Raw genomic sequence first — 23,892 nt, 5'->3', positions numbered from 1 at the left:
ATTGCTTTCAGGACGAAATATCCTAGATTTGGTAAAAGCAAGATATTTGTAGTGTTAGAGTGCCCCAAAACTTAAAATTCGGTGTCTTTATTTTTAGTTCGTTTTATGTATGCCATGTACTTTAGCTAAAATTACTGCGTAATTTCCCTCTACGCATGCGTCACACACACATGATCATTGGTCAATTTCCGAGTAAGTGCTGTAATGTTATGACAGGTCATTGTTTTTTTTCACTTGCATTCACAACATTTGGCAAGAGATTCGTGTTTGCAAACATTAGTTTTGGAAGATTTATTGTGCGTTTTGTCGCAAGACAGGAAGCAAACTAATTGTTTGCCAGTCGCCGGCAATCAGTAAGAAAATTCATCGTTTTTGTTGCAAGCCATGGGCACCCGAAAGAAGGCATCCGAACTTGTTTTTAATTTGCAATGGAGAAATAAGCCCGACAATGGAGGCGACAAGTCCAACGTTATTGGAATGTACGACACCCCGACAACAACTTCGAATTTCGAAATGTTTAAGTCGTACTTGGTGAGTTTCTTTCCAACACAAATCATTTTAACAAGTCATAATGGCCGTAATTCCAGTTGAAAAATTCCGGGGTCGCTGGCAACGACGTGAAAGTTACTTACATCACCGATAATGGCCAGGAATGTGTGATTGACTCCCAGGAATGGTTCGAACTTGCTCTGAGTGCTTTCCGTCTGAAGGCCAGGCTGGGGGAGGTAATTTTTCTCAAGCTCGACAAGATATTCAGCTCGAGTCATCTGTCGAGGAAACATTCCAATGATGTGGAAACACAATTCGACGTGGATTCAATGGACAACAGCGTGATTGCGCCCCCAGAATGGTTTGTCACCTACATGAAACAGGTGATTTGGTATTTAATTTTGAATGTAATTGGCTATTGACTGAGCACACCTTGTGCAACAGCTGACTCATTGTTTGGCAAACAACTTTATCACCAGTTATGCATCTCCAATTAACACGACTTAAGTGTGGGTCATTTATTACCAGTAATAAATAGGACAATACTTTTTCTTTTTACAAACTGCGATAGAATCACTGAGTTTTCTAATCAATCTAGGCTCGGACTTTAAATTTAAGTTGCCAATTATTAAATTATATCGTTACCAATAATAAGCTGGTGTTATCAATTTAATTTAAAGATAGAGTTTACAGTGTGGGGTCATAATTTCTCGTGTAAAAAGTATCAACTGAGTCGAGTGACTACATTTTTTTACTTTGTTTATTTTTATTTTCGCACATTAATCCGGAAATGGGCATTGACAACTTAAGTACTACATAATAATAATACTTTGGGTGGTATTATTTGCTTTTACTTAAGATTTTTTAAGCCACTTCTTGAATATGTTTAAATAAAAATAAGGATAAGGGTTTAAGTAAAAGGTTTTCCTGATACCGATTAGCATAAGGTAATGTTTATTTCTGTATTAATAAAGGAAAGGATAAGCTTACAAAAATAAGCAAATGCTTCTAAAAATATAAGTCTACTAAATGCTTGACTTATAAAATAATAGAAACGACTGGCAGGCGAAAATAAAAAAACACCTTTTAGCTGCAGCTATACATAATAATAATAATACAACATCATAAGTTTTTTGAAACATTATGAATCCTCAAAAATACTCGCATTCACATTATTTTGATTTATTTTTGCCGCCTAAGAACTTTTAATTCTTCAACAAAAGTAGGTGCTGTTGTTGAACATTAGTAAGATTTTTCGTTTTATTCGTTTCTGAAATAAAAGCGTTAATAGATAAAGATCTAACAGATGGTGATGACAATTTTTTAAGAATATTCCGTATTGAAGGAAACTCTTCTTGTTTTCTTCTCTATTTCATTAGGAATTTTTGATAATTTGTGATTAATTCCCTGTTCACCTTGCATAATATCGAAAATTATTTTTCGGACGCGCTTAGCTTTATTTTTCTTGTCAGTTACATTTTTATCTGTTTTTTTTTGTTGTTGTGATGTTTAAATTGTTAATTTGTTTCATTAGTGTATGTTTATCAATTAATTGTCCTCGTCTAGCGCATAGTTTGTTATCATTATGCATATTCACAATTGCTGTCTCTTTTTTATTGTTTTAATGGAGCTCAATAAAATACTTGTACTTGAAATAATAGGATATTTAATAATTTTTTTCTCAGATAATGGTGCATCTTTAGATGAGAAATCATCAGTCTGTGGACAATAGCATATTTAATAATTAATTGCAGAATATATAAGTATACAGCGTGTCTTCAAATTGGCGAATTCCGAGTTCAGAGCGTTGTAGAGAATCACTTCAGTAGTTCAAATGTAGAAACAGAATGAAGATTCGGAGCTTCCCCACAAAGATATATTGGTTTAAAGATCAGTCTTTGAACTGCGTTTTCTTCAAATTCAGGCTAAAAGCTTCAGTGCTTATTCTTATTTATGGTTCTCAAAAAATATCGTTATTTTGGAGTAAAAAAAATCTAAAATTTTTATAATTTACCGTTTCATTTCTAAGGAAAAATACAAATACTTAAGATTTTTTTACTCCAAAATGAAGCTAATTTTTCTAGAAATAATTTTACATTATTATTTTCCACATCTCCATCTTAAAATGACAATAAACACTAAAATTTTAAGGCTGCATTAGAAGAAAACGTAATTCAAAGTGCACCCGTTCAAACCAATGTGTCTTTGTGGGGAAGCCCCGAATCTTCATTTTGTTTCTATACATTTAGATTACTGAAGTGATTTTTTACAATCAAACGCTTCAAATGCAATTTACTTTAAGAAAGTAATATTTCAAGTTTTTTAAGTGACACATAATCACACACAACTGACGTGCTTATGATAGAAATATTAAAATTTAGTTTCAAAATGTTATCCTCACATTTTCAAATTTAATTTGAACTTTGGCATTACTGAACTTTCTACAGTGCAATAAAAAGGGTAAAACATTAATGAACGTAAAAAGTAGTCAACGTTTTTGATACGCTCCTAATTCCACCTAAACAGGCGATGTATTTTAAAATTGGTGAATATGTTGTGGTTAATTAAAAAAAAAATTTTATCAGATTTCCATTTGAGTCTCACATAATCGTTTTGATACACAAACGATCGATTGATAATAATTTTTATTTTATGTATATTTTTTTGAAAATGCCCTGTTTAATATTGCGATTTTTTAGTTTAAAAGTGACATCGTGGAAGAAGTAACTTTTGCGGTCACTTCTAACATAATTGCTAACAAGGACAAGGATGTAGCTGCTTCAACACCTGTGTCTTCGAAGAGAAATAAGCCCGAACCTACTAAAAGATCCAGAAAACACGGAGACAATCCCATTGAGTATGTCTCATTTGCAATTTAATAAATTTTTTGATTTAGAATTTCAAATTACAGTAAAGAGCTATTTAAGACATTAAAGTGTGACATGAAATTGGAAAGCAAATTGGACAAATTAGACGCTAAAACGAAGAAAATCAAGGAAAAGAAGCAAGCATTGATCAATAAAATTAGCTCTGCTGAAGACCGCCATGGTGGCAATAAACGCTCTCACTTTTTGCTTGACACTTCGCCTTTCATGAATGCTTCTGTTCTAAACGGCACAACTCCTGGGAAATATGAACACATGTTGGGTGGTGAGGTTTATCTGCATACCTGGCAAGTTGTCAATAGTGGCATGTTGCCTTGGACAAGAACCGTAAGCAGAAATTAATAAAAAAATTGAGTTAAATGGTTAATTTTAGACCGAACTGCGCCTGACTTGGGGATCTGCCGACATGGTGCCCTCCACTAAAGTCATTCGCTGCCCTCTTTTACAGCCTGGGGAAAACGGATCAATTTCTGTTCGCTTTGAAGTACCGAGTAAGTGTCGGATTTGTCTTGAATTAAAAATGTATTACAAATCAATTGTATAGAAAAACCTGGCACGTACGAAAGCTACTGGAACTTCTACGATAGGGACATTCGTTTTGGCAAGTCTTTGAGTTGCTGTGTGACCGTTGATGGGCCTTTGACTCCAATTTTTAACGTAGAGTCGCCGAAGAAACCGCTCGGAAAAGTCGTATTTTGCGGTAGTGGAGCGGCTGAAGTCTCAAAACCGTTACCAGTTTCTGAAAATCCGCAAATGGTCGAATCAGTTGAACAGCAAATGTTCGTCCCTCGTGAAAGTGCAGGTGAAACAAAGCCGCTTAGTGTAAAAATCCCCGACCACGTCAAGGAAGTCGTGATTTATCCTCCCAAAGGTGCCGAAAATAAGATAAATGCCAGCATACAAATACCAGAAGGTGTGCAACGACTGGTCTACTACCCCAATGGAATTGAAACCGAGGGCATTACTCCACTTTTAAATTTTGCAAGTCCCACAAATTCGTTCAAAACTGAGACTCAGAAACCGGCCGAACAAGAGGAAGACTTATCGAAATTGATCTATTTTTCGAATGAATTTTCCCAGTTTTCTGATTTTCAAGACAAGAAGGAGAATTTTGACGAAACACCGACCAATATGCCACCCGAAAATACACTTGCAAACTGCGTTATGGATCTAAGTCGACGCATGCAAAATATTAAAATAGTTGGAGCTCATCAAGACTCGGATTCGGATTGGGAGAGTGTGTGGTCTTATGGTAGAATGAAAAAGGAAGAGAATCTAACTGGGGACTGTGAAGTTAAGGCAACCAATAAGTATGGTATTGCGGAGAAAGACCTGATTGTAGATTTATCCAAAAAGTCGAAAGAGTCTGATAAAGACGAGGAAAATGTTAACACAAACGATGATAAAAATAATAACAATGGAGCAGTGGATAACAATAATTCAACAGGCGAGTCGATTTCGGAAATTGCAAGCGAGGCGTCTTCAGATTTGAGCAGTGGCTATGATGTGGTCAATGAACCGGTTTGTGAGGAAAAGGACGAAGGTTCAGGTAAAATAATACATTTTTGTGATTTAACATGTAAACGACAAATTAGCATATTGAAGCTTTTGTGCAGTATAAACTTTTACATAATACTAGCTTTCAGAATATTATCGTAAACACAAGCTAAAATTAAATTTTCCTACTTAACTAACACAAAATTGCCAAAATGTATATATTTTTTTCAAACAGCAATAAATAACCTAAATGAGAAAAATAAACGATGTTTCACACAGCTTTTGTGCAAAAATGACGTAATTTTTTTAATGTCTTTGTCATTCTGTTGACTATTGTAAAAATAAATTTGTTTCTGTTGTGGTATCTGATTGTTTTGCTATTTTAAGTAAGGAAACATCTACTAAAACACCAGTACTATCGAAAACGCTTAATATTGGACGATTCGTTACTTCAAGGCGGTAAAAGTCACTATGTAAACTTGAAAATTTTTATACAAATTTTAAGTTAAACTAAACAAAAACAAACAACAAAAATAGAAAGTAGAAAAATAGCATATTACACTCGTTTTTTTCATTGGAAAGCCATTCGTGTCACAATAGAACGTCTTATAAAACTCGTATAATAATAGACAATTTCAAAAGGTCTGGGGCAATTTAAGTTCATAGATGGGACAGTAAACAGCATCAAATATATTTTGCAAAGACGTTTATTACCATTCTCTAAAAAATTATATCGGGAAGATATTTTATTTTTTAAGAAAAGATGCTTCTTGTTACTCAGCAAAACTTGAAATAATAATTTGGTAATTCTTACATTGTCTATCATACAGGGTGCTCAAAAACTGGCGCACCAACTCAGTGGTACGTTGTTGAGAAGTATGTGTAGATTACGGGAAAAACCTTGAAAAAATTCCTAAAGTCGTATTTTAAAAAATCTGTAGCTATAAACTTATTTTGTTAACTTCTTCAGTTTTCATTATTCTTTAATGTTTTTATGTTTCACACTAAGTAATCGTTCCCTAACACAACGATGAATAACTATTTTTAAATTTGCCATCAGACTTTAGCAGTTTTTTTAATTTAAAAAAATTAAAATTTATCAAAGAAATCACAGTTTGTAGATGTGCCAACACTGGGCATTATTTCCTAGGGAATCATTTCAAAAATAATTTATTTCTATTGTTGATCAAATTCTATTGAGATCACGACTGTTATACAACGTTGCCACAATTCATTTATTGAAAATTCGTTATTTATCAGTAATTTTATGCAAAGAATTTTTTTACTATCTTTACCTTTATATGTAACCAGTTCTCTACCACACACCATTGGGTTGGTGCGCCGATTTTTGAGCACCCGGTATAGTTTTGATTTAATTATCATTGTCTTTTTGGTACAAAATGAAACGTCTTAAAAATCTGTTTAGTGATCATTTAAAGATTTAAAATATAAAATAAAACACATTTGGAACAATAAAACGACAGAATTCTTTTACAGAATTGTTAAAAATCTGCCAGCGTATATTCGAGCCGTCATTAAAGCAAAAGATGTCACAAATTACTAAAAAGTTTTTTGTGTCCAAACAAATAGTTGTCAGATATTATATCTGTTTTTTTGTTACTTTTATGTTAAATATGTAATCGCTTTAAAGTAGTTTTTGAATAGTTCGTAAGTAACAAAACAAACGTATTTCTTCAAAATATACACTCGCTTGTGGTGCATTTTCTTTACAAAGGCTTTAAATAATCACAAAGTTTTTTTTTGTGTAGAATAAGTCTAGATTTGTGCTCCATTTTTTCCCAAATATGCTAATGTTCTGTTGCCGTTTTTTCCAAAAGTTTGAAATGGAATTTAAGTCTGTGAAGTCACCTCATAATTTTTTAGAGAAAGAACGTTTCAATTACTGTGTTTATTGTTTCAGGATACGTTTACATCACATTCGATGGCAATAAACTGCCAGTCCCGAAACACATCTTGCGTCCTGATTTTCTCGTGAACGCTGAAGAGGCCCCTGGCCCTTTAAATTCCGAAGATGAGGAAAAAATCGATACCACCCCTCGTCCAAATGTCTCTCAGGAATCAAACCCCATAAAAGTGGAACCAGCAAATAAGGACGAGATCCCTGAACAGTGTGCCGAAGAAAAAATTTTCTTGTCGCATTGCTCCGCCACCGGTAGTTGTTTCTCGGACGTGACCTCCGGCAAAAGATTGTTCATTTTCCCTCAAAGCAATCCCGGGTATGAAGTGGTTTATCCAACACTTCCCAAAACAGAGCCCGAGAAAAACGAAACACCGGTCACTTCAGATATTAAAGACGAAGCGAGATATACTTGGTCATATCAAGCTCCGTGTTCTCATTATGTGAAAACTGATCACTATGGGCGACCGTTGGACCAGTCACAGCCCCTTCGGAGTTCAACTGCAGGACACCCGACTTCTTCTCATCCGCACCCAATTCTGATGCATCGGCCTGCGCCTAAGCCCTCTGATAAAAAGGAAACTCCAACTGCACCCCCAGCTCAACCACCGGAAGCGGAGTATCCGCCGCAGGTTCACATTTTGCCGGAGAATTTGGTCAGCGGTGCCGTTAATGTTGCCTCATCTGCTATCAACACGGCACGTTCTGTCATTAATATGATCGTGCCGAAGACGGAAGTAAGTGGTTTGGTGTCATTGTCGTCGATGTTTGATTGATTTTTTTTGTTTAGCCCGGAAAGTGGGTGAATGGTCATTGGGTAACGGAGAATCCTGATTCGATCCGTGCCAAGAATCTGCTCATTTTAGCCGAAATGGGCTTCTGGGATTCGGATTTAAATGCTACGCTTTTGGCGCGTTATAATGACGATCTAGGTAGGGTGATAGGTGAACTCGTTCAATAAATGCAGTTTCACAGTCGGTTTAACTGTTTATATTTACGTCCGTCTAATAATTGTTTTATTCATAAACGCATTTACTAGTTCCAGTTTTGTAGTTTAGTTTTAAGGCAGTGTTGGTGTTATTGGATGGATTGGATTCGTAGTTTTAGGAACATAAATATTAAAAGTTTTGAAGTTGTGTATCTTTAATTATTGAATATGAGATTTATTTAGCCTAGGTTGTAATTTGTGTGACTATTTTCATGTTATGTGTTTTTTTTTTTTTTCAATAAACATTAATACTTTACACATTGTTTTCTGAATCAATACCAGAATCCAAAAAAGCAGAGAATTTTGTTTGGCTATTCAAAATTTTATTGGTAAAGATAGGCAACCTAAGTGCTCACTAACGTATAACTAGTTGCATACAATAAACTTTAAAAAATTACAGAATACTGTAATCTACTGTTTAAATTAAAATTTCATAGATGGCACAAGTACTTTACAGATTACTGTAAATTTATACTTTTGCATCTCATACTTAGATGCCGCTGCCTATGTTGTTTTTTTTTGGATAATTTAAAAAAATTTTTAATGTTTGTGATTTAAAAAATGCGAAATATCTTCGTTCCTGTTGGAAATAGAGGGATAGTTCTGCCCTTTTGAAAAACCCACCGGCCCCTAGTATTTTTCCTGGGCTATCGAAATAGGTTAGGTCTCATTCCCGGATCTCAATCAGGAACAGAGATAGCACTGCCCATTTTTAAATCAGGAATCGAAATACATGACGTAATAGTGCTCCAAAAGTTACGTGTGCATGCAAAATTTCAAGTTGCTACGACAACAGGAAGTGCCCCAAAATTTACTCGTAAAATATGTTCCAAACAAATCGCATTAAATAAAGACTTTCAACAAAAAAACATATCTCATTCGATAGCCCAGGAAAAATACTGCGGGGCCCTAAGCTTTTCAAAAGGGCAGAACTACCCCTCTATCTCTAACAGGACCGAAAATATTTCGCATTTTGTCAATTGCAGATTTTCTTCAATTTTTAAAAAAAATTTGATAAGTGAAAGAAATTTTAGGTGAAATTCTGCAAAATTTTAAAAATGGATTTCGTATCAGGATCACAGGAATGCAAAAGGGTAATGAGAAAAAATATAGAACTCAAAATACACGCATGTGTATAACTGGTTGCATGCAAATGCCGCTAAAAATTTCTTAACCTCTTTGCGTTCCTATGATCCTGATACGAAATCCATTTTTAAAATTTTGCAGAATTTCACATAAATTTTCTCGCACTCAAATTTTAGGTGAAATTTTGCAAAATTTTAAAAATGGATTTCGTATCAGGATCATAGGAACGCAAAGAGGTTAAAAAATTTTTAGCGGCATTTGCAAGCAACCAGTTATACACATGCGTGTATTTTGAGTTCTATATTTTTTCTCATTACCCTTTTGCATTCCTGTGATCCTGATACGAAATCCATTTTTAAAATTTTGCAGAATTTCACATAAATTTTCTCGCACTCAAATTTTAGGTGAAATTTTGCAAACTTTTAAAAATGGATTTCGTATCAGGATCACAGGAACGTAAAAAGGTCAAAAATTATTAGCAATTTTTCTATGCAACCAGCATTACACATACGGGCATTTTGGGTTACCTGTCGTCTTAGTAAAAGTTGTTTATGAAGACAAATAAAAGGTCACTACACATTTTAACACTTTATTAAAAAAAAACAGTAATAACATAAACAACGTAATATCTAACAGCTATACACCAAAATTATTTCGGATAAATTACATCTCTGTTGTGGCATCCTTGCTTGACAAACATGCGTAATAATATTAGTGTTTTGAACAACATACGTCCCCTTCCTAAAGGCTTCGCATCCGAAATGGAATTGTCATGAATTTCGTCCTCGACAATGGATTAACACTCGTCTTAAATCTTGGAGGGTCCAATGAATCAACAATCGAAGTCACCCGTAATGACATTTTGCGTTGGATTTTGCTCATTTTGCGAATAGCACTTTTTGGTCGACCTCATCCAGGTGTAACGCAAAATTGGGTCCTTATTGGGATCCCACGTACGCGACGGTTTGGGCGATGCTTTGAATTTCTACACAAAAACTCAGTTCAAACATAACCCAGGTCTAGATATTTTAAACTCACATCTATCATGGTGTAGTGTTGTGTAACAATCCAGTTTAGAAACTGTATAAATCCCAATCCACTAGTACAATCCAGAGCCATACCATTCTGTGTCCTCAACGAATTCATCCTATGTGCCCCAATATGAATTCAAAGTCGGATTTTATCCTTTCAGTACCATATATGCGATTAGCGTGAACACTTCAATGATGACCGTAATCAGAATAAAAATCCCAACAAATAATGGTCCAGGAGTTCCAAAATCGAAAATCGGGTTCGAGGAGAACACACCGCAACCTAAAACAAACCCACAAGACTCAAAACAAACAAGAATTTAAAATCAAGCTGCGTATCAAGATAACAGGAACGCAAGAAGGTTCTTTTACGTACCTTCTTGCATTCCTGAAATCCTGGTCTCAAATTCATTCAATTTTTTTTAATTTTAGAGACTCTTAGGCAACCAATTATACGGGTATGCAGATTACATAACCGTTAACTTAAAAACTTTAAGAATAATTTATAATAATTTAAAACTGAAATGTATACAAGACTTTACATTATTTTCCTTTGCATTCCTGTGGCCCTAGTCCGAAAAATCCATTTTAGAATTTCAAAATTACTTATGACATTTAGTTGTTTTACTTTAAAACATGGAATTACAGAAACCTGTAAAGTTTTTGTTTCCATCTCTGAATTTAATCTTCAAGTATTACGATACAGTATTCTGTAAAAAATGCAAGGTGGCACCATCTAACATGAAATTTTTAAACATGTTACAGTAACCTGTAATGTAATGTAATGCCATCTCTGAGTTCAAATTTTAAAGCAAAAAACTACAGTAACGACTACAAAAAATTGCAAAACACCGAAGTGCACTAAATTTTAAAAATTAGGGGGACATCGAAGCCACGAACAGAAGACTCTACACTTCTGTAAAGTGGCCCTCTCCACAAGATAAAATTTGAGTTAACTATTGCGTCAAAATGTTGTAAAGAATTTACCATGGGACGTTTCAGAAATTTTCTATTCTCAAAATTTTAGCAATAGTAGGTTTTTTTTTTAGAATGTCGGTCACGGAACTGCATTGATTAACACGTTTACAAATTTGTGAGATAAAAAATGTTTCATTATCGTTTTTTCATTCTATGCCAGAAAAACAACAAATTCCTACCAAATTTAAACATTTAAACGCCCTATAAAATTTGCTTTTTGATCACACATAACAAAACAATCTAAAACAAGATCAATGCTTAGGTACAATTAAAAGTTTCCAATGAACATGTCATGGTTGTTTATAGAGACGATTAAACCCTTCAGGTTCTTAACACACTTTTAACAATTAATTTCTTAAATTTCTTTATCATTTTACCTCCCACTGCCTTTATTATAGCATTTTCTGCAGAAATATCTCGCTTCTTGGTGGCAATAGTATGGAAATAAGCGTCCACAAACCCTATTACTTCAGACCAACACTGACGACTTCAATTACATCCACAGTTTTCATTTTTTCACTTAAAACTTTCTCTATTTCACTCTAGACTCTTGCTCCTCTGAAAGACAAATTGGTAACGTGATCACCTTACAACACTGTTGTACTACCGCATATATTAAATTAGAAGATTTTGCTTTGCCAACCCATGTTCAAAATATGTGCGCCTTATACAACAACACAAACCATTGTACACAGTCACATACTTATACAATTTTCCTATATAAAAAGATTAATTGAAATGCTTGTAATGCAATTATTTTTTACAGTACCAGTGTAAAAGTTGTATTTATGGATCAATCCATACAGAAATATCTCTTATTTCTTCCAAATGGTCACCTAAGCTCTTAGGAATAGTTACATGTCCCAAGTAATCGATTTCTTCGTCGTCACTTGTTAGGGCGAAGCTTTGAATTTCAATACAAAAAATCCCAACCACTAGTACCGTCCATTTCCGTACAACCATCCTGGGTCCTCAACAAATTCATCCTCTGGGATGGTAATTAAAGCTCATGCAAAAATTGTGGTCAGCAACAAAGGAAGTGACCAGCAAATGGGCCCAACATGAATTCAAAGTCGGATTTTATTTTTTCAGTACCATAAAATTACGCAAGAGTCGCACAATTTGAAAACTGGTCTCGAGAACCCCATAACGAAGAACCAAGCCTACAAACTAAAATGTATAACCAAAATGTGTATTAGGATCACAGGAACGCAAGAAGGTCTTAAAGTTAAAAAGGTTAAAGACCTTCTTGCGTTCCTGTGAATTTTAAGTTTCTAAAATTTTGGAATTTATAATTGACAGTTTGTCTAGGCAACCAATTATACAGAAGTTTAAAAAAGCTAATTCCACCGCATCCAAGTGTGACGCAAAATTGGGTTCCTTATTGGGATCCCATTTATAGGACGGTTTAGGCGAAGTTTTGAATTTCTACACAAAAAATCAGTTCAAACATATTCCAGGTCTAGATATTTTAAACTCACTTCTATCATGGTGTAGTGTAACAATCCATTTTAGTAACTGTATAAATGCTAACCCAGCAGTACTATCCAGAACCATATCAGTCTGTGTCGGCTTATATTCTTTCAGTACCATACAATACGATAAGGGCAAACACTTTAAAGTTCCCAAGTAAATAAATAAAATAAAACATTATAGGAGTCGCACAATTCAAAACTTGAGCTTGAGAAGAACGCCACAACCTAGAACTAAGCCCATAAAACAAAGAACAAACAAAAATTTCAAACCACATTGTGGATGAAGACCACAGGAACGCAAAAAGACATTCTGGCGTTCCTCTGATTTTGTTGCGTGTTTAGTTTTTACAAATTTGTAAATTTTGACAAGTTGTGTAGGCAACCAATTATATACAAAAGTGTAAATAAAACAAATGTGGAATTAAATTTTCGAAGAATTAAATAAAACCTGTGATAAAACCAAAATGCGTATTAGGAACACAAGAACGCAAAAGGTATTCAACTAATCAAAAACCATTTCGCGTTCCTGTAATACACATTTTGATTAAAAGTTTTTGCAAAATTATTTTATTAAAACATTCGTATAGTTGGTTGCCCGTCCAAACAATAAAAAATTGTAAAAAGATTAAAATAACTTATGTGACTGTAAAGAGATGGCATTCTTATGATCAACATATTATGGTTTAATTTATTTCAAAATTATTTATAAAAATAATTTTAAAAAATGTGTAGATTTCTCTAATCCACTGTTCTAGCAAAACATGTCTAGACGGCAACTTCAATTTTACAAGTTACTGTAAAATTATATTTTGGTATGCAACGCCTAGATGTCACCGCCTTTCAATGACGACAAACGTCAAACTACAGTTTATAAAAACCTGTAAAAAGTGTTGCGCCATCTACGTAAAATACGCATAGATAGCACTATAAATTTTATAGGTTACTGTAACATTTTAAATTTGACATTTTCAACAAAATGTCAAACTAAAACTTTACAGAAACCTGTAATATTTGTCGCGTCATCTTTACATATTTCTCTAAAACAACAAATTAATTAAATCTTTGAATTATTTGAAAACCATTTTACATTTCAAAATCTTAAAATCGTGCAAAATCAATAAACAATGTAGTTTCCTAATACAAATTTACATTATCTACATTAATACATCATGATAGGAATTTTATTTCTAACTTTTGTAATCTGATAATTTTTGAGCCTGTCCAAACTATCAAAAATTGCCGAAAATTACAAAAAAATGTGTCTGTATAGAGCAGGCATTCCTGTAATCAACACATTATGGTTTTAATAATTTCAAGATTATTTATAAAAATAATAATTTTGAAAAATTTGCAGATTTCTGTAACTCACCGTTCTGTTCTAGCAAAACATGAATATAACCCTGTAAATTTTAAAGGTTACTGTAAATGTATATTTTGGTATCCAACGCCTAGATGTCACTGTCCTTTTAGACGGCGTGACATTTAAACAAAACGTCAAACTAAAACTTTACAGAAACCTGTAAAAATTGTCGCGCCATCTTTACAAATTTCTCTAAAACAATAAATTACTATAATCCCCGAATTTTGGAAACCATTTCAAATTTCAAATTTCAAAAATTCAAAATTAAAATCCTGGTGTAAAATTCATATTAAAATGTTTTAGGAGTTTAATAATAGTTTAAAATCAAAATGTGTATTTTTAAAATCACAGGAACAAAAAAGGCCTTTACATGTTTTTCTTTTTTGAGATCCAGCTCAAAAAGCCATTGTAAAAGTTTACAAATCTTAGCAAAAAACAATTGCAAAATACATAAAGAGTTGCCCCTTACCGAACAGGTGTATCTCCTGCCTCGTTTAGCTTTACTGTTCCATTGCATCTAAGTGTGACGCAAAATTGTGTCCTTATTGGAATTTCACTTGTTCGTCGATTGGGGCGAAGCTTTGAATTTCTGCACAAAAAATCCATTCAAATACAACCCAAGCCTAGATATTTTAAACTCACGTCTATCAAGTGTAACAATTCACTTTAGTAACTGTATCAATCCTAACCCACTAGTACCATCCAGAACCATACCATTCTGTCCTCAGCCAATTCATCCTGTGTGCCCCAATAGAAATACAAAGTCGGATTTTATCCTTCCAGTACCATAAAATGCGATTAGCACAAACATCTCTTTGATGGCTGTAATCACTATAAAATTCCCATATACATAATGATCCAAAAGTTCCACAATTCGAAAATCGGGTTGAGGAGAATACCACAACCTAAAACAAGCCCCCAAAACTCAAAACGAACAATAATTCAAAACCAAGTTGTGTGTCAAGATAACAGGAACGCAAAAAGGTTCTTACAACATCGTACATCCTTGTATTCCTGGGATCCTGGTCTCAAAGTCATTTTAAAATTTAATTGTTAGAAACCTTCAAATCTATTTTTCAGGCAACCAACTATATAGAATAGTGCTGTGTATTGCCTATTATTTAGCTTAAAAATTTTTGAAACATTTTATAATTTAAAATGTAAATTAAAATCACAGAAATGCAAAAAAATCTTTAAATTTTTTCCTCTTTGCGTTTCTGTAACCCTTGTCCGAAAAATCAATTTTAAAAATTTATAATTTTTAGTTTATTTTTAGACAACCAACCATACGAAGGAAGTACTGTAAGTTGCCTATTTTTGGCTTAACATTTTAAAAAAGTTTTGTAATAATTTGAAACCATAACGTGTGTTAAGATCACAAACTCGTAAAAAGGTCGTTAACTTTAAACGCAAAAAACTTTTGAATCTTAAAAGCCTTCTTACATTCCTGTAAATAACTGTAAAAAACTTTAAAACCAAGATCACAAGCATGTAGTAAAGTAACAATATATAAAAAAGTAATAACATTCCTCTAGTTTTATAACGCAATTTAGTTTTAAATTATTGCAAAATTTTGCTAAATTTTTTTGTTAAAATTTAGTACAAGGTAGGCATCAAGATGCTCGCCGAGTATAGCTGATTGCATACAAGCTCCAGTGACATTTGACACTTGACACTCAGCTGTTTCGAAATTAAAAAAAAAATCCTTCCGGGTTTACTTTTTAGAAAAATGGAAATTGCAAAAGACGCATCTATTTTACACTTCATTTCGGATGTTTTAAGTATAATCACGATCTCTACGTGTTTCATCTTGAAAATCCCACAAATTTTGAGCATTTTGAAGGTTAAAAATGCAAACGGCATTAACCTTGTAGGATTATTAATGGAATTAACAAGGTAAAACTGTATTTTTTGCTCTGTGAAACACATTAGAGCTCTTCCAGTTACACTATAATGTTTTCGTACAATTTCCGCAATCGTTACGCCCTTCTATCATACATGGAGTACCCCATCATTCTTATCCAAGAACTTATTTTAATACTATTTGTTATGTACTACAAGAGTTGCCTAAACGTTTATAGTGCAGTAGGTGCAGTTGTTTATGGTTTAGCTGCCGCTGGCCTTCTACTAGGCACAGTCCCATTAGGTGTTATAGCCTTTCTTGTGGTATGTTACCACTAACATCGGTACAGAGTTGTATCTTTCACATTTTAGCCACTTTGCACGCCTATTGGGGCTTCCTCAAAAGTTGTACAATTATTGGAAATCTTAAGGACAAAAAATTCAGAGTCAGTCAGTGTTCTTACCTGGTTTATATCAGCGTTCACGAATTTTAGTAAGTACTCCAAAATTTCGTTTCGAATTTCGAATAACCAACCATCAGTAATTATCCAATTAGTGGTTCTTTAAACTTACAAAATCGTTACATTTCAGCGCGCGTTTTTACCATTTCGGTGGATTCAGCAGACTTAACTCTTCTGTTAAATTTTGGTGTTAATGTTGTTTTAAGTTCTTCCGTAATGATAGCAGCTTACGCATATAAACACCCTAAAAAAGACTAGATAAGGTTACCTAAATTCGTTGTTATGTTTCACTAGTTTTTTCTAGTGCCAATTTAAATTCTAGTATTTAGGGAGTAGGGTGGTTAACTAACTGATCTTGGGACATCTAAATGTTTTTTTTTTAAGTTAAGCCACCCTTAAACTGTTGTTAATTGCCTAATAATTTGTTGTTAATTAAATGACAATTTATCTTGGAGTGTTAGCTTTGACCCCTTTTTATGTGATAGTTTGCATATTTATTTTGTTCCAAGCACAATAATTGTCTCTCAGGTATAATTTAAGTATAAGTACATTTTATTTTTTATTGCATAAAAAATGGTAGCCTGACTTGAAAGAAAAAATCCATTGTTCCAAATAGTCGGGATAATTTTTTTTGCAAATATTTATTTTACACAATCACTTGTAGGAACTTTACACAGAAAGAATTAGAATCATTTTTAATGATTATTCATTATTACTTCTCTAATGAATCTCAGATAAAAGTAAAAAAATGTATTAAAATAAGTCTTTTTTAATTGACAAAAATGTTGTAATTTTTGTAAGGAATTATTTAAATAATACATAAACTCATTGTTTTGGGTATTTCTATTCAGCTGTGAAAGATTGAAAAACCTAATTACACACAAGATAATTAATTTTTTATTTTACTCTAAAGCACGCCGTTTTTACCAAACTGATTAGTTCCTCTCAGTTAATTACAAGCAATAAATTAAGCTCAAAAAGCAGAAAAATCGAAACTATTTTTACCTGATTGGGATACCGGATGCCTGCTCCACATATAATTTATTCAAGAATGCCGTTGTTGCAATAAGTATTTGTGCAATTATCAGGTTTAGCGTTTAAAAGACATTATTTTAATGTAAAGTTATATTTTTGTATGAGGATTGTTATAGTTTTACTGGTTAAATAAAATCATAAAAATCAAGTTTCAATCATTTGAGCCACAGAATGAGACGATACCTCTATCCTTCTTTCCTCTCCGAGAAAATGCAAAAAGAATGTTTGTCATTGTAGGTGCAGCACGTCTTTGCACCACGTAAATCATCACTCGGATGGTCGGTGGTCGAAAATAATGAATGGAAGGGATAAATGTGCTCAACAGGCCCGTACTTGGAAATTTGAACCGACTCAAAAATTGCTATATTTTCTAACAGACTGTCCCAATCTGTGAATTCCTAAAAACCTGAAACTTCGATCGCGCAACAAAACACAAAAATGTTATCAATGACTCAATTAAAAAAAGTTGTGCAATTTGTTTTGGCAATTTTGGTGAGGTTTGAGGCCGATTTGGCATAAATTTGTGACTGGAAATCAGAACGTTTATGAATTGGCCGTGGGAAATTGGCGAGTCCGGCCCTGCCTAGGGGCTAAACAATTTGCGGACGAAGATGCTGTGTCTGATTGTTGTGCCGGCATCTCAGTAGCGTAGCGATGTTCGTGGTACGCGCGTGGACGGGCCTTTTGGCCGTCCTTGTGCTTCGGCTTGAAACAGTGCAGGGTGAAATTTTAACCCCGCCGTATTTCAATCTGGCAGAGGGTAGAAAAATTACAGCGACTGCGACTTGCGGAGTCGACACCGAAGGGCCCGAGCTTTACTGCAAACTTGTGGGGGCTAATGCCGAAAATGATCTAAATGTTAATGTGATACAGGGGCAGGTAAAGGCTTGGTCATGCTTAAAATTTGACTTTTTTTTTTTCAAATTTCATTCATATTTGTGATCGAGCAGTGAACTTTTTTGATGAATAAAAACATGAAGTGTTAAGTTGTTTCCTAAATGTTTATTTTTAAAATTATGGAAGTCGTTTGGGCTCGTGTTTCCTAATTTCTGTGACCTCAGAGATAAACACGACGCGCGTTGACTTAATTACTCGTATTATCAAATACATGTTTAAACTGTGATAAAACCGATCGAGAATAAGGCCCAGTTGGCTTGTAGTCATTGTCCAAAATATCGGGTATTTTTAAATGCAGGAAGTCGGTTCGTTCAAGTCAGGACTAGTCGTTAAATCAAATTATTTTTGAAATATCTTGTAGTTTCTAAATCAAAGTTATGTTTTTTTAATTAATCTCATAAAAAAATATTTGAAAAACAGATTCAATTTCGAGTTTTTTTAAATCTAATAACCGAGTGTCCGGAAAGAAATGTTCATGATCTTAAGGATGATTCCTTTAGGTTCAAATAGGGAAAAAGTCCTCATTATTTTTACTAAGAAAAACGAATAAAAGAGCAGGCTGTAACAAATGGATGTTAACAGGTTACAAAGTGAAAAAAACTCGGAGAAAAATATCTAAAACATGCATTTTATAAACTGAGAAGTTATCAACTTCAGGAATGTTTTTCGTAAAGGATAATTTGTATTTCAAAGCTTTTTGTTATTTTTTGTCATTCTCTCTGTTGGTTTCTTTAATTAAAAAATTTTAAATTAAATCATAGTTTTGAGACCTAAATTCCAAATACTTACATCAAAGTGAATAAGAAAACATTTTCCCTAAATACGAGTTTATACGAATTTATGGGCATGATATAATTTTATTGTCTAATTTTTTTCGGTTACCAAATACCTAAAAAACTGGAATACTTGCAATTATGACAGTACAATAATAATAATAATAATAATAATAATAATAATAATAATAATAATAATAATAATAATAATAATAATAATAATAATAATAAATAATGATAATATAATTTATTTCCAACGGACTTATTAGTCTAAAGTGGACAAGTAAGAATACAATATACCAAAAAAGAACAAAATTGAGACAATTAAATTAAACAAAACATTATAAATTACGAAGAAAAATATTCTAGAAGCTTGACCTTTACAGTTTTAGTTTGGAAATTATTGAAGAAGATATCTAAATCAATTGTAATATTATTATATAATTAAAACATTTAAAAAGTGGAGAAAAAGTGGAAAAATAAAAAAGATTACAAGAGGGTTTATTGAAAATTTACGTATCAATTTGAATATGGAATTCGGTTACAATTTGAAATAAACCCACTTTCAGTTCAAATAAGTGATAAAAATTATCAGCAGACTTTAAATAGTTCTTCTGAATGAATAATAAGTTTCCGGATTTATTATCTTTTATTTATAAACGAAAAACTTACTTCTTACTTATGAAAGGCAAATGCATTAAACCCTAATTTTACACGTACATAAAATGTTTCACGTAAACTATTTTTTCTAATAATACAAATCTGGCCATAAAACTTTTATATTTGTATTTGTAGTTAAATGAGAACACGTGTTTAATCATCCTTGTTTCCACAATTATATACAATGGTATATTTTGGATTCCAGTTTTGTGATGTCTGCGACCCCACAAGACCGGACAAAATGCACCCACCGGAGTTTGCTGTGGACGGCATGGAAACTTGGTGGCAAAGTCCTCCACTATCTCGAGGAATGAAATATAACGAGGTCAACTTAACCATTGATCTCGGCCAAGTAAGTATCGCTTTTTACCAAATCTCCAATTTGTCAATTTGAAGTTTACAACAGCCGGAACTGTTTGCTATTCGTAGAATCCCGCAAATTTTAGTGCAGGAGGAATCAATGCACCCTAAATTATAAATAGCGAATTTACAAATTCTTGTTATAGGGATTACGATCGGCCAAATTCTCTTGTTTATGTAACGTGTCATGTGTCTAATTTTACCATTTTCAAAGCATCTATTTTAGGTGGCACCAATGGTGCATTTTTACGACTTTCTCTATCCATTCAGCAAAGCGTCCATTGACTAAAATACTCGCAATAAAGTGCGGCATTCCGAGCCCATTCAATTCAAATTTTTCCCACTGTGTTGCACTGAAAAACCTGCTCTAATTGATTTCAATGGGCGAAAGGCACAAAGCCCATGCCTTATCCCAAACTATTAATATCGCTGTTTATTGCAGTTTAATGAATGAAGCATTTGCGAGCGTGATAAGCAAACATTGATCCTGAATCATAACTCAAGTAAATGTTGTCATCTCGGCTGCAATTTTAATACAGTGCTTAGCATTAGATCATCAAGGGAACTAAATTGAACGAATTGTTTATGCGAGGACCGCTGCTTACAACTGTCTGACTGAACTTTCAAGTTGTCACAAAAAGAGCATCTGGCATGCACATGTTTTATTTTATATTTTGACCCCCGTCACATAATCTCGAGAGAATTCGTCTTGGAGCCTTGTTCTTTGTTTTTGCCGACTCAGACGGACGACTCAATAGCGTAATTAATATTTATCTCTGGAGAACTTTACCTTTGCTTTGATAAACCGTATAATGTAATACAAGGATGTCGAGGTGTAACTTTATAGCCGGCGTTTTTTCTTATTTAGCTGTCATGAATTTCTATTATATCATATCATGACACGCGATGTGGGTGTTTGTTTCCTGCACTAATCAATGTTTAAAGGCCCTATCAGTAATCAGAGGATGCGCTTGCCTTCGCTCAAGCATCGGTTATGAACTGAAAATCGTTATAATGAGTTACAGAAAATAAAAAATAAAAAAAATCCTCGGTATTTTTTTTTTTAAATCCTCCCTACTATTTTAAACAAATTTTGATCCAAAAGCTAATTTATGAAGAACTAAATACTAGGAGTCGAAACGAGATACAAAGTAACTGGATTTTGTGTACTCAAAGATTTATTCATTAAATTTGTCATTAAAATATTTGACAAAACAAGTTTTTATCAGGTAACTCGGAATGTGTTAGGATTTACGTTAGACTTGTATGATAAAATGTTCGTTTTCTAATTCCCCATTGAATGGTATAAAAATAAACAGGGGTTGCCATTTGAAATAAGCAAAATAAAAGGCTCTAAAGAGTCCAAAGTTTAAAAATTACTACACCCTGTAGTAATGCAGATCAATCAAGCTTCATTAATAAGTCCCTGAGACCTTGTTCAACACGTAGCTACTAATAGTGTCCTCAAAAAGTACGGTTTCTGTTTTTTATTAATTTTTAAAACTAATGCTCTCCTGGTGTAAATCGTTTTTTTTGGTTTTAATTTTTTTTAAAGTTATCTCTGAATCAATTTGAAAAAGTTTTAGGGACATCCAAATGAGCAAAAAAATAATAGCATGCCATTAAAAAAATATTATGACATTATACACGTGGGACAGTCTGTTATAATCAAAAATATTATCCTAGAATGCGTCTTATAAGAGTATAAATACGTCTTCAAAATATCAAAAGCCCAATTTTACTAATACCTGAGCTAGAGAAAACGGGAGCTGAGCTGGACCACTCTGTATTAGTAATTTTTCTAATTTCATAATTACTTTACATAATAATAAGCAGATAATTTTTTTTCTTTCTATTTCAAAAGAATACAAATTTCATGCACCGAAAACTCTAAATTACATTATCTAATTAGACAATTATTTTGAACGATTTAGATTGCTTTTGAGCCAGAAACTAATTTATCCAATTTTTGGCTAAAAAAGTCACCGAATTAGGTCTGAGTTACGTTCTGAGTTGTTTTCTTTTATTTTTTTATCTTTTTACTTAATACAGAACTCTATTCTTTGTAGGAATTTCACGTCGCTTACGTTTTTATTCGAATGGGGAATTCCCCCAGGCCCGGCTTATGGGTGTTGGAAAAATCGGCCGATTACGGCAAAACCTACACGCCTTGGCAATATTTCTCGGATTCTCCTGGCGATTGTGAAACTTACTTTGGCAAAGAAAGTCTGCAGCCAATCACTAAAGACGATTCCGTCATTTGTACGACTGAATATTCAAAAATAGTACCACTAGAAGGCGGAGAAGTACGTTCTAAATGAAATAATTCAAAAAATTTTTCGAATATTAAATTTTAGATCGCAATTTCGTTGTTGAACAACCGGCCATCAGCTAAGAATTATTTCAATTCTACGATTTTGCAAGAATGGACCCGAGCCACCAACGTCCGATTGAAGCTTTTAAGAACGAAAAACTTCCTAGGGCATCTCATGTCGGTGGCTAGACAAGATCCGACTGTTACACGAAGAGTAATTTTTGTATTTGTCGTTTAGCTAATTTGTGATTATGCAAAATTTTAGTACTTTTATTCGATTAAAGATATCAGTATTGGAGGCCGTTGCATGTGCAATGGACACGCTGATACCTGCGATATTCAAGACTCTCAAGACCCGAGCGTTTTGTTATGTCGCTGTCAACATAATACTTGTGGGGCGAAATGTGACACTTGCTGTCCCGGCTTTGAGCAGAAGAAATGGCAACAGTCCAAAATAAATCATCCGTTCGTTTGTGAACGTAAATTTCCAAACCCCGTCATTTCAACCAACACTTACACAACTATTTCCAGCTTGTAATTGTTTCCAACACAGTAATGAGTGCGTCTATGACGAAGAAGTGGATCGCAAAGGATTGTCTCTGGATATTCATGGCAGATATGCGGGCGGAGGTGTTTGCCTCAATTGCCAACATAACACTGACGGAATCAATTGCAACAAATGCAAACCGACTTTTTACCGACCGTTTGGCAAATTTGAGAACGACACCGATGCTTGTCAACGTAATCACTGAACCAACCACCGAAATTTCGTTTCAATTTTGTTTTTCAGCCTGTAATTGTAACCACTTTTACTCCACGGGTAATTGTGCGGAAGGTTCAGGCCAATGTGAGTGTAAAAAACAATTTCAACCGCCCAACTGCGACAGTTGCAGTTTTGGGTACTTTGGGTACCCAAATTGTAGACCGTGTGAGTGTTTTTTGAACGGAACCAAAGATCTACAGTGTGAGGCGCGAAATGGACAATGCCCGTGTTTGTACAACTATGGGGGGCAGTTCTGTGGAGAGTGTGCACCTGGGTATTACAGTTTTCCAGATTGTAAACGTAAGTTGGTTTTTACTAAGGACGTCTAAGTATCATACGGTGAAACGTCCTGTCCTTGGTCATTCCGTCAAAGTTTTGAGAGCAATTAATTTAAAAAGAAAACGATGACAAAAGGCAAACACAACAATTACGGGGAGAAAAAGCATTAAATTCTCTACAATAAAAGATTAACTTACTAATAAATTTTATGGAAAACTATACTTAAAATAAAAAACCAATTTGCGCACTGAATGTTGTACTGAAATAAATTTCTTTTAAAAAACTCTCTATTTTCAAAAGGTTTAGACCTTTTTTTATATTTAATTCTCTTCAACTTTGTTTTAGACTTTTTTGTATTTTCAACTGTATTCGCAGCGTTTTCAAAGATTTTTGTTATCAAAGATTTGTTAAGTTAAACCTTAGATTGTTTGGTCAAATTAGAATTTTGTAAATTCCAAAGAGTAGTCAAGTGAAATTAATATAATTGATAACACAAACGTGTTTCTTTGAAGACAATTTTGATAAATCTTACTTGCCCACAAGACGATGGACAAAGGCTTGTTTTGAGTTATTTAATTTTGTAGATTAAATTCCTGAGTGATACATGTTAAGTAAATAAACCATTTCTTTTACAATTTAACGTAGACAAGTTTATGAATTTTATTATGAATTATTATCAGTTGATAATAGAATAATATAACAGTTTTTTCTGCAGGAACTGAAATGGAGAGAGAAATTTTTAAATTAACATCGTAATACATAGTTAGGAACAAACTTAGTGCAAACGCTATTAAAACAAAA

The 23,892-nt window shown here is 33.5% G+C and overlaps 3 protein-coding genes and 1 long non-coding RNA gene across 9 annotated transcripts in view; 3 read left to right on the top strand and 1 right to left on the bottom strand.

Moving 5' to 3' along the window:
• The first annotated feature begins 189 nt into the window (after window positions 1-189).
• LOC661413 (uncharacterized) lies at window positions 190-8,033 on the top strand. The gene is made up of 8 exons (XM_008192674.3): window positions 190-531; window positions 588-872; window positions 3,189-3,346; window positions 3,401-3,701; window positions 3,748-3,865; window positions 3,919-4,923; window positions 6,793-7,526; window positions 7,580-8,033. Exons 1-8 carry the CDS (start codon window positions 385-387, stop codon window positions 7,748-7,750), a joined length of 2,919 nt encoding a protein of 972 aa, XP_008190896.2. The 5' UTR covers window positions 190-384; the 3' UTR covers window positions 7,751-8,033.
• Window positions 8,034-9,438: 1,405 nt separating this feature from the next.
• Window positions 9,439-23,892, bottom strand: part of LOC103312321 (uncharacterized) — a 16,546-nt gene continuing 2,092 nt past the window's right edge. The window contains exons 1-10 of one of the 6 annotated variants that reach the window (XR_010334556.1): window positions 17,229-17,354; window positions 14,700-16,254; window positions 14,350-14,612; window positions 14,177-14,296; window positions 12,354-12,572; window positions 11,642-12,300; window positions 11,480-11,588; window positions 11,250-11,430; window positions 9,902-10,177; window positions 9,439-9,848 (exon numbers count right to left, since the gene is read on the bottom strand). This is a non-coding gene — a long non-coding RNA (uncharacterized LOC103312321). Of the gene's footprint in view, window positions 9,849-9,901; window positions 10,178-11,249; window positions 11,431-11,479; window positions 11,589-11,641; window positions 12,301-12,353; window positions 12,579-14,176; window positions 14,297-14,349; window positions 14,613-14,699; window positions 16,255-17,228; window positions 17,355-23,892 lie in introns of those variants that run through there. The other 5 variants (XR_010334560.1, XR_010334557.1, XR_010334555.1 and 2 more) reach the window with 5 other exon arrangements.
• On the top strand, window positions 15,437-17,193 carry LOC103312323 (uncharacterized protein). The gene is made up of 4 exons (XM_008192679.3): window positions 15,437-15,603; window positions 15,651-15,873; window positions 15,922-16,042; window positions 16,141-17,193. Exons 1-4 carry the CDS (start codon window positions 15,437-15,439, stop codon window positions 16,266-16,268), a joined length of 639 nt encoding a protein of 212 aa, XP_008190901.1. The 3' UTR covers window positions 16,269-17,193.
• LanA (Laminin A) overlaps window positions 17,569-23,892 on the top strand; it is a 24,206-nt gene continuing 17,882 nt past the window's right edge. Inside the window, exons 1-7 of the mRNA XM_008192678.3 lie at window positions 17,569-17,924; window positions 19,581-19,727; window positions 21,805-22,041; window positions 22,093-22,263; window positions 22,315-22,528; window positions 22,581-22,790; window positions 22,840-23,112. Of these exons, the coding sequence (XP_008190900.1) occupies window positions 17,700-17,924; window positions 19,581-19,727; window positions 21,805-22,041; window positions 22,093-22,263; window positions 22,315-22,528; window positions 22,581-22,790; window positions 22,840-23,112 (1,477 nt within the window). The 5' untranslated portion in view covers window positions 17,569-17,699. The remainder of the gene's footprint in view (window positions 17,925-19,580; window positions 19,728-21,804; window positions 22,042-22,092; window positions 22,264-22,314; window positions 22,529-22,580; window positions 22,791-22,839; window positions 23,113-23,892) is intronic.

The sequence above is a fragment of the Tribolium castaneum genome, chromosome 1 (genome assembly GCF_031307605.1).
Source record: "Tribolium castaneum strain GA2 chromosome 1, icTriCast1.1, whole genome shotgun sequence".
Taxonomy (NCBI): Eukaryota; Metazoa; Arthropoda; class Insecta; order Coleoptera; family Tenebrionidae; genus Tribolium; species Tribolium castaneum.
The sequence above is the reverse complement of the archived record's forward strand: the minus strand, read 5'-3'. Positions and strand labels throughout refer to the sequence as shown.